Source organism: Gymnoscopelus microlampas, assembly GCF_963454915.1.
Source record: "Gymnoscopelus microlampas genome assembly, chromosome: 7".
In the NCBI taxonomy this organism is placed as follows: domain Eukaryota; kingdom Metazoa; phylum Chordata; class Actinopteri; order Myctophiformes; family Myctophidae; genus Gymnoscopelus; species Gymnoscopelus microlampas.
This window is the reverse complement of record NC_139944.1, coordinates 39,253,035-39,265,504: the sequence shown is the minus strand read 5'-3', so window position 1 is coordinate 39,265,504 and position 12,470 is coordinate 39,253,035. Positions and strand designations below refer to the sequence as shown.

The 12,470-nt window shown below is 44.7% G+C and overlaps 1 protein-coding gene across 9 annotated transcripts in view; it reads right to left on the bottom strand.

Annotated features, from left to right (window-relative positions):
* The window catches only part of foxp1b (forkhead box P1b), a 183,801-nt gene that overhangs the window by 92,260 nt on the left and 79,071 nt on the right, over window positions 1–12,470 (bottom strand). For all 9 annotated transcript variants that reach the window (XM_084061318.1, XM_084061317.1, XM_084061321.1 and 6 more), the window contains one exon: window positions 9,363–9,536. In XM_084061318.1, coding sequence (XP_083917444.1) covers window positions 9,363–9,524 — 162 coding nt within the window. In that variant the 5' untranslated portion in view covers window positions 9,525–9,536. The remainder of the gene's footprint in view (window positions 1–9,362; window positions 9,537–12,470) is intronic.

The window sequence follows — 12,470 nt, the reverse complement described above, 5'->3', positions numbered from 1 at the left end:
CGATTTGCCTCAATGTAAACATTCCAATCTGGTGAAAGAGGGAAGGGAGTGGGGTAGGGAGGGGGTTGTAGCTGTTTTGACAATGGCCATTAAACCCAGTCCTGTCTGAGCCTGTACTTTTCCCGACCAGTCTCCTGGGGCACTGTTAAAACGGTTACTTATTTACAGCCCTAAACACACAAGCTGCTTGGCTAAACAGAGAAAAATTAGTCTATGTGACCATCTGTGTGATGGTGTGTCTGTGTCTGTGTCTGTGTGTGTGTGTGTGTGTGTGTGTGTGTGTGTGTGTGTGTGTGTGTGTGTGTGTGTGTGTGTGTGTGTGTGTGTGTTGACATGTGCTTACCTGCTTGTGAGCATGTGTTCATGTACTGTGTACTGTACATAAGAATGTTTTGCATATTAGTGTGTGTGCACGCATGTGCCTGCATGTACATGTCAGATTTGGGGCTGTGATGTCCCACTCATGGTGCAGTGGTGAGTGAGTGGTGGGTGTTCATCGGGTATTTCTTTAAAGCACATGAAGCTCTGTAGTTCCTTCTATCTTCGCCTGTAGATCAGCTATTTTCGGTGAGGAGATTTGGTGTAGAGAGCCTCGGTCAACAAAGAATATAGGATTTAAATGGTTGAATAGAACAGGCAGTGCATTAGTCAAAAATCTTCCTACTGTATCGCCCTATAATTATTAGCCGTATAGTGCATGGGCCAGTCCGCCCATGTCCACGCCAGCTGCCTCAGACACCTGCTCAAAGTTTTAGACTTGCCCACTTCAGCACAAACACACAGGCCATCAAAAGACCATCCGGGCGCCACGCACAATGAGAGCCACTTCACGCTCGCTAATGATACCAGCATGGCGGCACATCATTTACATAGGAGCCTAGCACACACACACACACACACACACACACACACACACATCTGCACAACCAGAGGGATATTGGCAGAGAGACGGGGAGAGAAAGAAAGAGAGAGAATTCCTGCCATTCTTATCATCCCCATAGTATATATAGGGGACCTTTCACCAGCCCACAACTTACTTTCCTCACCTACTCCTCTCCTCTCCAAAACATCTTCTTTTGCTAGGTAGTGACCCTTTGTTTGACCTACACCTAACCTCCGTTACCACCACTGTTGTGTTGCCAGCCAGCCAACCAACAACGTCTTTGTTGGTTGGTACCTGGGTGGGTAATGGGGGGGAGGGGGGGGGTCATCGTATTTCCCCACAACCCCCCCACCCCCTGCTGCCCACATGGCATGGGCTGAGCTAGGGTGTGTGTGTGTGTGTGTGTGTGTGTGTGTGTGTGTGTGTGTGTGTGTGTGTGTGTGTGTGTGTGTGTGTGTGTGTGTGTGTGTGTGTGTGTGTGTGTGTGTGTGTGTGTGTAAACAGGATGTCAAGCCATGGAACAGTCAACTATTTTAAACTCTGTGCTTTAGTATATGCAGACATGTGCAACCTGGGCTTCGTCTCTCTTCACTCGCATGAAGGCGATCGGCTGGAGGTAGACTCAACAAAAACGGATGAGTTCATGCGCGGGCCATGTTGGAAGGCATCCATGAGACAATAGAGAGGTGCTTGACGGGTTAGGTAACCTCCCAAGACTCACGAAAAGAACAACCACCAGAATATTTTCCTTTTTTTTTTAAGAAACCTCTGAAAAGTTAGCAACTAGACTAAACAGGTCTTCTCAAGAAACATTGCGTGGAACAATTAACTGCGTAAAAAAAAACACAAAAAAAAGCAATGTGTCTCAGCCGAGAGAAGCATAGGTCTGGGCTGAAGTTTTCAGAGACACATACTGTGTGTGTGTTTTTCCCCTTTAATAATAATGCCCCCTCTCTATTTTTCCCGACATACCAGCACATTACTGTCCAATTTTCACCTCCATCTGTGTGATTATTAATCAGATCACACATCAATTGCCAGAACCAGCAAAGAAATTCAGCCTGTAATAAAACTGTCATGTGCTGCAGTATAAAGACAGATGTTGCCAGTTGTGTGATAACATAATTAAACTGTTCTGTGAGGGATTCCATAAAATTATTCAAATTGGACGAGCACTATCATTTTACCAATAAAGCAATTTAGGGCAATGTGCAGTGTCATAACACTGATGTTATCCTCTCCGCCAGATTTTCCAATAAGTCGGCGCCTCTGCTGCGCCCGTGCCCCATCTGACGATATGACCAGTTTACACGCAGATACCTGAGAGCTCTCACAGATGGAGGACAAAGCACCCACAGCAGGGCTGCGGGAACACAAGATGCTTTTTTTGAGTGTGATCCTCTCTCAGAATCTGTGGATTTGGCCTCTCTCTCTCAATCTCTGTCTTTCTGTGTGCACGTGGGTGCAGCGCCGTGCACACCACCATGCGTTTCGGGAAGGAAAGCGGCAATACACAGGATTAGCCGGGCATCCCAGCCATCAGGACACAAAGCACACAAAGAAAAGTGGGCCTGATACGTCTTAACCCATTAAAACCGGGAAAGTATCTGTGTCATTTTAGATTTTTTGATAAGGCTCTCATTACGGAACACAGAGACAGTACAGTATGTGTGTTTGAATCCAGGCAGGCCCCTCACTGTCTTCGCACCCTCCGCTGGTCCCCTTGTGTCGAGAGCGTATACAATAAGAATGACCCAGCCTCCAACCAGATGCTGTTAACGTCTCTCATCCAGTGGGTGAGTGACAAACCGCACACCTTTGACCAGACCCCCAGATATCTCCAGCAGCAGGCCCTGCACTGCCTGAAACTGACTATGGCGTGTCTATGCGGCCTCCAAGCGTATATGTGTCTGTACAGTATGTATACTGTACTTATATGCACTGTGTGCGTGTGTGTGGTCTGTGTGTGCCCACACTCTGTATGTCTGTGCATACAGTGTGTCCCACACACATGTGCACACACACAAACACACACACATACACACACACACAAACACATGTGTGAGTGCATATTACCATGTGATAGTACAGCTTATCACCAAGAGCAGAGTTCAGCCAGGCCGACTGGAGACGTGCGCTTCCATCCTCCCCGGTCCTCCCCAGCCAGGGACCTTGTAAGTTGTGCATTATGCAAACACTCAACCTGTGACTGCCCGCTCAGCTTTTTTTCTGCTGCCACCGTTGTCAGTGTTGCCATGTCCGCTTATTATAAGCGACTTTCGGCTTGTTTTTCTGTGAAGTCGCATGTAAATATTGGTAGTTGCGTGTTGCGTTTATTTTATAGCTTGTTTCTTATGTGTAGTTGCTTATTTGGGCTTCCTTCCTGATGTTTAAACCAGTTGTTCTCACACAGTTTCATGTTAAGAATACTGTGTAATTGTCGCGTATCCCCATCTGAAAATATTTTGTGCCCCGTATCAGATTAGTGTTGTTAAAATGTTTCATATTTAAAATGTTGTACTTTTTTTCCCAAGATTTGTTTGAAAATAGCAGATCTACAAGCTCACAACGCATCGCAACGCATTGTGAGTTTGTAGATCAGCTGTTTTCAAATAGCCGATGTCTATAGGGCTGAAGTGCTCATGTCTTTTGGGCTTGTTTTCATAGACCTGGTTGCTTATTTATCTCACAAAATCTGGCAACGCTGACCGTTGTGTGCGAAGAGCAATGCGTGCAACCGTCTCTCTCTCTCACTGTGCACGCAACGCTATGGACGCGAGGAGCCAAAGAAGAGACGAGAAAAGATGTCTTGAGAATTATAATAATAAAGAAAAATCCGTGCAATAACTGGTTTGCCTTATCTTGTGATTTGTAACAAAGCTTTAGCGCACGTGTTTGACAAAGCAACGTGGCTGGAAGTGTGTGCGCAATAAAAGAAAAGCAATTATTCATTTTGCTGTCCCCCCCCCTCCCGCCGTTCTGATATTGTTGGGGTGCATTTGTATTATTGGAAGCAAAAGGAGGCCTGATATTTTAGAAATCGCTCGAATTTGATTAAAGGACCGTGCTAAAATAAAGATATTAATATCTAATACTCCACCAGTTGTATCAGTCCAACAGCATTTCTACTTAAAGGAATCGCTTGCATGCTTAAACGTGCAAGATATTATAAATGTGGCACCAGAATTGACCATAAATCACAAGAAATACCACTATGGGTACGGACTTGAATGCCCTGAGGACCACAGCCCCCAGAGGCAGAGAAGCCAAGACAACAACTCTCTAGCATCAGCAATGTGACTGCACTGTTTTATGTAACTACAGCTACATAAACAGCGTTGCTATGGCCACGCTCTCATTACAAAACAACTTCCGGTTGCAAAATCAGGTTACCCCACCCCCCCAAAATATATTTCACAGGTTGTTGTTTTTTTTTGGTATCGTGTTTGTCTCTTATCTTTACTTCCTCACGAGGACAGAGGTGAAAACCACAAGTTCTGTGCAGTAAATTATACAAACAACAACAACAAAGCAAACGAGGGAAAAAATACAAAACAGAAAACCCACCAACTCTCGGGTGTTTTGCGAGACGAATCTGAATCTGCTGTTGTTGTAGATTTTGTACTTGTTCAAAGAAATCACAAATTCATATATTATGCACATAGTGACTGCAAACAAAAGCTAGGCACTACCAAACGAGGAAGGCCTCACATCACAGAACAGAACAGAACAGAACAGAACGTGGACAACATCAAAACAGGAAGAGTATGTTGCAAAAGCACAAGTCTAACCACAGAAACACACAAAGAAAAAAAGAAAACATACTGTACTTTCTCTCACAGATGAATTCATTTCACATGCACTGTGGTTGTTTTGACAATACCGCAGAGACAAGGCAAAATATTCTAAATAATTCTTACCTTTTAGACAGAAACTCTTTCTGAGGGCTTATTAAAAAACCCAGTATTTGACTTACTAATAGAGATGCTTAAATCAAACGTATGGTCCACTTCCCCACAAATCTGCCTAGTCTACAAGATGAATTCCCCTGTCAGGATCAAGATGATCAAACAGATTAGAATTATTTTATCCCCCCGTCCTTATTAATGAGCACTGTCTTTCATAGTTATGTTCCCTAATAAGAATAAATGATATGCCATTGCCAGGTTTGTTGTTCCCAGTGACGCAGGGGGACTCTAATACATTTTGCACTTTGAGTCAGAGAAAGTCTTTGATTGATTTTTCTTTCTTTCTATATAACACCCCCCCTCCTCCCATGTTTTGCGCAGAACAAAGGCCAAATGATACAAAGAAAATAAAATAAAAGGTTGCACGTCAGTGGTTTGCCATATATCAGTGCGCGAGCCACAAATAAAAGTTAAAAAGACAGACTGGGAAATGCCACTGAAAGTAAAAAGTTATCAAGTAATTGAGCGAAGATCTTAATGCCCTGGGGACAATTAACATGGTTCATGGTGCATGAGTGAAAATCCTGGGTTAGTCTAATGGGAGAATAAAAAGACTGCTATAGGCTGGCTTCTCCGGGAATGCACCCCCCCTCCCCAGTCCCCACCCACCCCACCCTGGTAAGTAGCCTATCAAAGCCCAGTGTCAGGAGCCCAGAGAGAGTGAGACATCTCGTCCTTCATCCCAGAGCATGCGCCATTTATCACACAGAACAATTAATACGCCCTCCCTCTGTTTCAACTCCAACCGCAGGCAATGGAAATTAACTGTTGGATTTGTTCACCATGCCATAAAGGAAAAGCCACTGGTTTGTATGCTGTGTTAGAAAGCACTGGAGGGAGAGGGGGGATGCTCCTGTGATACACTGAACCGTATTTACTTGGAACTAGAAGAGGAGGGGAGGAAAAAAAAGCTTTTTTTTTTCTTTCTTTCTTTCTCTCCCTGTGCATAAAAATGCCAAAATGGATCTTGGAGAGTAATAGTTCTTTCTGGATGACTAGAAAACAGGGGCCATCCCTGAACGGCTGGCTCAATTCTACAGGGAGGACCCTCCACCCCATCCCTCCCCTACTTGGTGTCAAGTGTACATCTATGACACTGCTCTCTATCTCTCTCTCTCTCTCTCTCCCCCTCTCTCTCTCTCTTTTGCCCTTTCTCTCTGTGTGTCTGTCTCTTTCTCGGTCTCCTCTGCCTCACATTCATCAAAGTTGTAACCCCTGTTGTCTTTGCAGAGCGAATCAGAATGCGCCCCTGGCAAAGAATGAAGGAAAAGTCAACAGGAATTAAGTTTCAGTGCAACTGTTTACTCAACTGTGGCCTGCAGTTATTGAAATGTTATCCACGGTTTTGTGTGACTGCTGCGGTAATGAATTCAGTATGGCTGTGATTTTCTCACTGACGACATGCTCATTTTGTGCTAGAAAAAAAGGTGGAGGGCCTGGGGGGGGGGGGGGGGGGGGGGGGGGAGGGGGGGTGGCGTGTCGGCGGGACTCTGGGGCTGGGGCAGTAGGGATAGAGAACAGATAGACAGTCTGGGCGGGGAAGTGCTCTGACAGAGGAGGAGCAGCAGCAGCAAGTCCATACACACTACTGTTGATTTCTTCATAGTATAGCGTCAAGTTAGTTTAGTTAGTTTCACTTCTAAGTAGATAGATTTCAAAATAAAACCCGTGCTGACTAATCTCATTACGTGATTATGAAAAGGACGGCACAGGAGCAGCTCTGTATACAAATAGTTTGTCTATGATTAGTTCTTTATCTACAAATATAGCTTATAAATATTATATTTAATTTCAAATGATTTAATAATTATTTACAAATGTATACAAATGGCTTAATCATGAATAATTTACTACTTGCTAAAACCTTATAAATGTTTTTTAACCCATTAAGACCTGGAACGCATCTGTGTCACTTTTTGATTTGAGATAAAAAGCATTATTTTACACTTTGGCTATTCATAAATAGCAGATCTACAAGCTCGTAGCGCGGCAAGCTTGTAGATCTGTTATTTATGAAAAATCGTGAACATGAGTGCAAATCTTTGAATATATATTCTTTTAAAGTGAACATTTTTAACTCAAATATTTTCTTCTGGGGGTCCCTGGAACAACATATTTTGAGATGGGGGTCCACGGTCAAATGCATATCATTTTGGGGGTACTTGACATGAAAAACTTTGAGAACCACTGATATAAAAACATACGTTTTTCAGAATACTGTTGGGATTAGTTAACTCATTGCCTGCAGATTTCTCGTCGGATTCTGCTAAGGCTCAGCCTGCCTTTGACGAGAAAGACAAGATTTTGTGTTTTCAGTAGTTTCCCACCAGATGGCGCTTTTATCAACCGTATGAATGATGCTTTCACTGCCTGATGACGACAGATTGACATCATTTAAAAAAATAAAAGCTCATTTACTACCTGTTTATTTCCTATGGGGAAATCGCTATATCTCCGTTCCTCTTGCTTTACGGCAAAAACAAGCTGCATTCAAACGGCCGCAGCTGTGCAATGGATTACCCTGTGCGAATATATATTTTTTATATAGGTACAGTAAAATCGCTCTTTTTCACCGGCAGCAGTGGCACACTATTAAACTATTACTCTGGCAGTTAAAGAGTTAATTGTCAACAAACTGCTTATAAATGTTTATTAATGTTTTATAACGGCTTTATTAGCTACCAGCAGGCTACCAGCCTTTTTTATTAAAGCTGCAAAGGAGAAAACGTGACAGCGATGACTCTTATGAAGATATATTGACATCAAAACGTTAGTCTAGCTTTTTGTACTTTGCACCTTTAGTAAAAAGGCTTAAACCGTCCAATTTGTGCCATCCTTTTCAAAGGAAAAGAAAGGCTCAAGGCTGTTGTGTTCCGTTTCTGTAATGCATCGTACCCGTCTCTGGCTGGCTGAGGTGCGGTGGAAATCCCTCGCTTCTTGATAATATCACAAGTTTCTTTTTGAGTTTTTTAGAGGAAATCTTATTTCTATTGGAGCCGTCTTGACGCTGGTCAGAAATACACAAAGGAAAGGACATGGATTAAACGCAAGATTTTGGCAAAACTAAATGTTTATGAAAACCACGCGGTTGTGACCTGCACAACGTACACACTGTGGAAGTGCGTTCCGTTTCGACATCCGTAGCAGTTAATCGTGTTATCGCAGCCTGGCTACAGTAGTCTGATGCATTAAAATAAGCCGACCAGCATCATATGTAGTTGTCTTAACGGATTTATTGACTTTAAATGCTCAGAAAAGTATTTAGTGAAATCCCATAAAATCCCTTATACTATTCATTTGATGGGTGTGTGGCATCGTGGCATGTGACATACACACCATGAACTGTACTTGCATAGTAATTTATGCCATTATCCATGTTATATCATATTTGTTTTTATAGATGCAGGTACAGGCCTAAAATACCTCATACAAATATTGATGCAATATATCCTAGCACTCTATTAACTCAAGCTAACTTGCTATGTTTGCCCCTAGATGGGCCCGGTGACATCACATGCTCCAGTTCTCCACTCTGTCTTATCAAATAAAACTGAGATGCCCCCCCCCCCCCCCCCCGCCAAAGTAACGTGTGATTAATCATAATCTAACTGTATTGTAGGTGTCATGAGGGGCCACCCCAGGGTGTAATAGGGCATACAGTATAGGATGGCTATAAAACACCCAATGCACCATGTTCCAACCTTTGTGTTCCTCCTCTCTCCCTGCACTGAAACGCTGATGGATATGCTGTGACAACAAGATGATGGCAGCGACGAAGGGCCTTGCGCATCATCACCAAACAGCCCCCCCTGACAACAACATCAACAGCCATTCGGCCGGATGGGACGCAGCAAGCAAGCAGGGGTGAGACACGTTGATCTTTTCAAAGACGCTTTTCCTTAAACGCGCATGTCGTGTGCCACACATAACGTTGACACCCACAGAAACGCTTGTCTGTTTGCGTTTCAGCAACAATAAAAGCTCACCATATACCCCCTTCCCCCCGCCCCAATCCCTCCTTGTTGGTTGGACAAGGGGAGGGGGGATGAGCATTAGCCACTGAGTGTGAAGTGTGTTTACAATGAGCCGGGGGAATATTCTGTCATCCCATTGGACGTCATGTCACCGCTCTCTCCCGACTGTCCGCAGGCATCCTGCGGCACCTGCACACTTAAAAATGTGCCTGACCCACCTCAATGAATATTTCACCCACATGCAGAAGATGCTGTGTGTGCTGTGATAAACACATCACATGAACCAAATGCGGCATCATCACAAAGCGCGAGCGCACTTAGGCCTCCCCCTCTTTAAATATTCAAAACAAACCCCCTTAATATACATAAATAATAATAATAATGTGTTTATGTACTAGATGTACTTCTGGCCCGGGGGATTAAATATTAAGAGAAGGGGCACTTTAAGAGAAGGGGGATTGCGGCCGTCTGTTGACATGGCTTAATGAAAGCGAAGGCAGGTGTGAAAGGAAAAGGGAACCGCGGGGTGAATTTTACCTGGTGCTGCTGGAGATGCAGAAAGTCGGCCGCGGTAACCTCCACTGACTGCGGCGTGGTGCTCTTGGGCCGGCTGTCTCTGGCCCCTCCCTCCGCGCTCAACGTTCCATTATGATTGGCTGGGCTGATGCTCGTCGCTTCTGTCCCAGATTCTTGCATCATGGCTTAAAAGACCTGAGAGGTAAAAGAGACAGAGACAGAGAGAGAGAGAGAGGGGTGGAGAAAGAGGTGGAGAAAGAGGTGGAGAGCGAGAGAGAGAGACAGAGAGAGAGAGGGAGAGAGAGGGAGAAGCAGCTGTTAAAACACACTGCATCGAGGCCGCGTTTCAACTCGGAGCCAAACTATAAACACGTGTCATATCCTTCCCACACTATTTCGCTTTTTATTACAGGTTTCCCCTATTGGTTTGTGCCTCCCTGTGTTTCTTTTGTTTGTTTGCTTGCAGCGTTTTTGCAGTGAGGCAAACACACGCATGCACGTGCTCATAGACTCCATCTCCACCCGGGTAATGAACTCAGTTCTTTTGTTTAGTTTTTCCGGAGCAGAGCCTCCTCCCGCAGATGACATGCTCATATCAGGGTTGGGGAGGAAGGATGGGAGAGAGGGGAGTAGGGCTGGCCGTTATGGACAAAACACAGATTTTTGGTCCAAATACCTTGATATCGATATTGTGACGATAATTTCATATTGTAATAATAATAAATAAATAAATAAATAACATTAAATAGGGCTTAATTGATTCAAACCAGGAAAATATATCGATATAATATTGATACGTTGCCCAGATACAGGAAAAGGGATGGAGAGAGAGCAAGGGAAGGAGAGAAGTAGAGAGCTGACCTGGGGATCAGTTTGTGCTCTCCTACATGGGGCATGGATGGACAGAGAGTTGGTGTGTGTGCGTGTGTGTGTGTGTGTGTGTGTGTGTGTGTGTGTGTGTGTGTGTGTGTGTGTGTGTGTGTGTGTGTGTGTGTGTGTGTGTGTGTGTGTGTGTGTGTGTGTGTGTGTGTGTGTGTGTGTGTGTTCGCATGTGAGCGTGACTGCGCGCGCGCGTGCGTGCGTGTGTATGCGTGCGTGTTGAGGATTCTAGTGCACATCTGAACGGAACCCAACCTGAGTTTGAGCGAGAGGAGCCCAAGAAAACACTGGCCCTCCAAAACAAAACACTTTCTATGGAAATGGATATATTTACTCGCATGGCTCCCAGAAGAACCGCAGAAGAATGGCTTTTTAATGGGAAACAGGATGAACCCGCGTGAGGCCTGCCAAAGGATCTCCATGAGAAACGCACAAGCCGAGGCCGACCAGAAAACAAATCAAATCCTTGAGGGGTGCTCAATTAACACCCAAAACACAGGTCTGAATATAAATAAACCCTTCGGGTCAATGAGAGAGAGAGAGAGAGAAAGAGAGAGAGAGCGAAAGAGAGAGAGCGAGAGCGAGAAAGCGAGAGAGAGAAAGAGCGGGAGAGAGAGAAAGACAGAGAGAGAGAGAGAGAAAGATGTCATCCATAACAACTCCATTTAACTCGAAAGCATAACATACAAACAGCTGCGGTATAATTGCATGCAACGTAATCATGTGGTGAAATGATGAGTTTACAAAACAGTGTTAAATGTGAATGGACTGCAGCCATGTGTTTTACATTGTAAGCCCTCTATTCTGGTTTTAGGACACACACTGGCCAGACAGACAAGACAACCCCTATCCTACCTCAACCCAGCATCCTCCCTGTCTCTCCAGGGAACGAGTGCCAGTGAGTCCGGTGCTTATCTGGGCACATATTCCTGAAATCAGCTGTATGATTTACATCTGTGTGTTGGTCCCAGGCCTCTCTCTTGGTGGTGGCACAGTGTGTCTAGCCTCTCAATTCCAGGGGGCGGTTAATGAAGCTGACCAAGTCGGGCAGAAGCGAATTAACTTGGCTGATTAATTATTTATATGAAGCAGAATAAATGCCCTTAAAACACCGGGGCCCTCATCATGAAAGAAGGCGAAGACTGAACTAAATGCAGATTTATAGTGGAGCGTTTAAACCGTGTAATGGGGAGGCTGATGTGTGCGTTAACATGTGGGTCTCTCAGCCACGTATTATATATCTGTATAAGTTTGTTCCCTGTGATGGAGAACTAAGTTTAACAAAAATGCAAGGACGCATGATATGCACAGGGCCAAAAATAAACAGCACTACACAGTAAAATCAGTGTTAAATCATCAATTTGTAACTAATCCAAATGTAGCCAATCCAAGTATAGGTTAAAGTTGATTTTACTGTGTATGGGTGTCTTCGCCATTTCAAATTGCGGCGCTTCACTACCATCAGAACTAGTAGCAGTTGCTGTGAGTTTAGTGCCATAATCATCCCCATATTGCACCATGGTCTACAACCAGAACGCTGAGCAACAGAGAGCCCTCATCCCAGTGAGTCATCTGACACTGCTGGCCTGCACTGGTTGAGTTGTGTGTCAAGCCGCCCCCGCACTTCTGGGGCCTGTCTGAGCAGTTTTTGGGCCTGGCCTATAGGCCCTGTTTCCTGGGCTGGAGCTGGAGCTGGGCCCTCTTTCTCTATCTCGCTCTCTCTCTCTCTCTCTCCCTCTCTCTCTCTCTCCAGACAGATGTTGACCCGGCTCACCCCTCCAGTCTGGCACAGCCTCCCTCCATAATGGGATTTTCTAAACAAGGAGCAAGCACACATGAGGGATACTGTGGGACGCGAAAGGCAGCCAGCCACGACTCCCATCTACAGGCCCCCCGCTCGAACCCACTCCCCTTCTGAGACACCAATTAGAAACACACATTCTCGGGCGAAATTAAATGCCATTTGAAATAAACCATGTGCTGGCGTTATTCAACCCCACTTTTTTCACTTGCAAATAAAAGACATTTTTTATTTCCACACTGTGTGTGTGTGTGTGTGTGTGGGAGAGAGAGAGAGAGAGAGAGAAACAGGGGCCTAGTCTCTTTTTTCAAAGCTACATAAAAGAGAGGGGGGGGTAATGGCCATTATGCATGCACTGTCATTCCATGTAACATTTTCATAATTATAACGGAAAGGCGTAAATTTCCAAATGCACGGCATCTCTAAAAGTAATCAGGAGAATGAGCCGC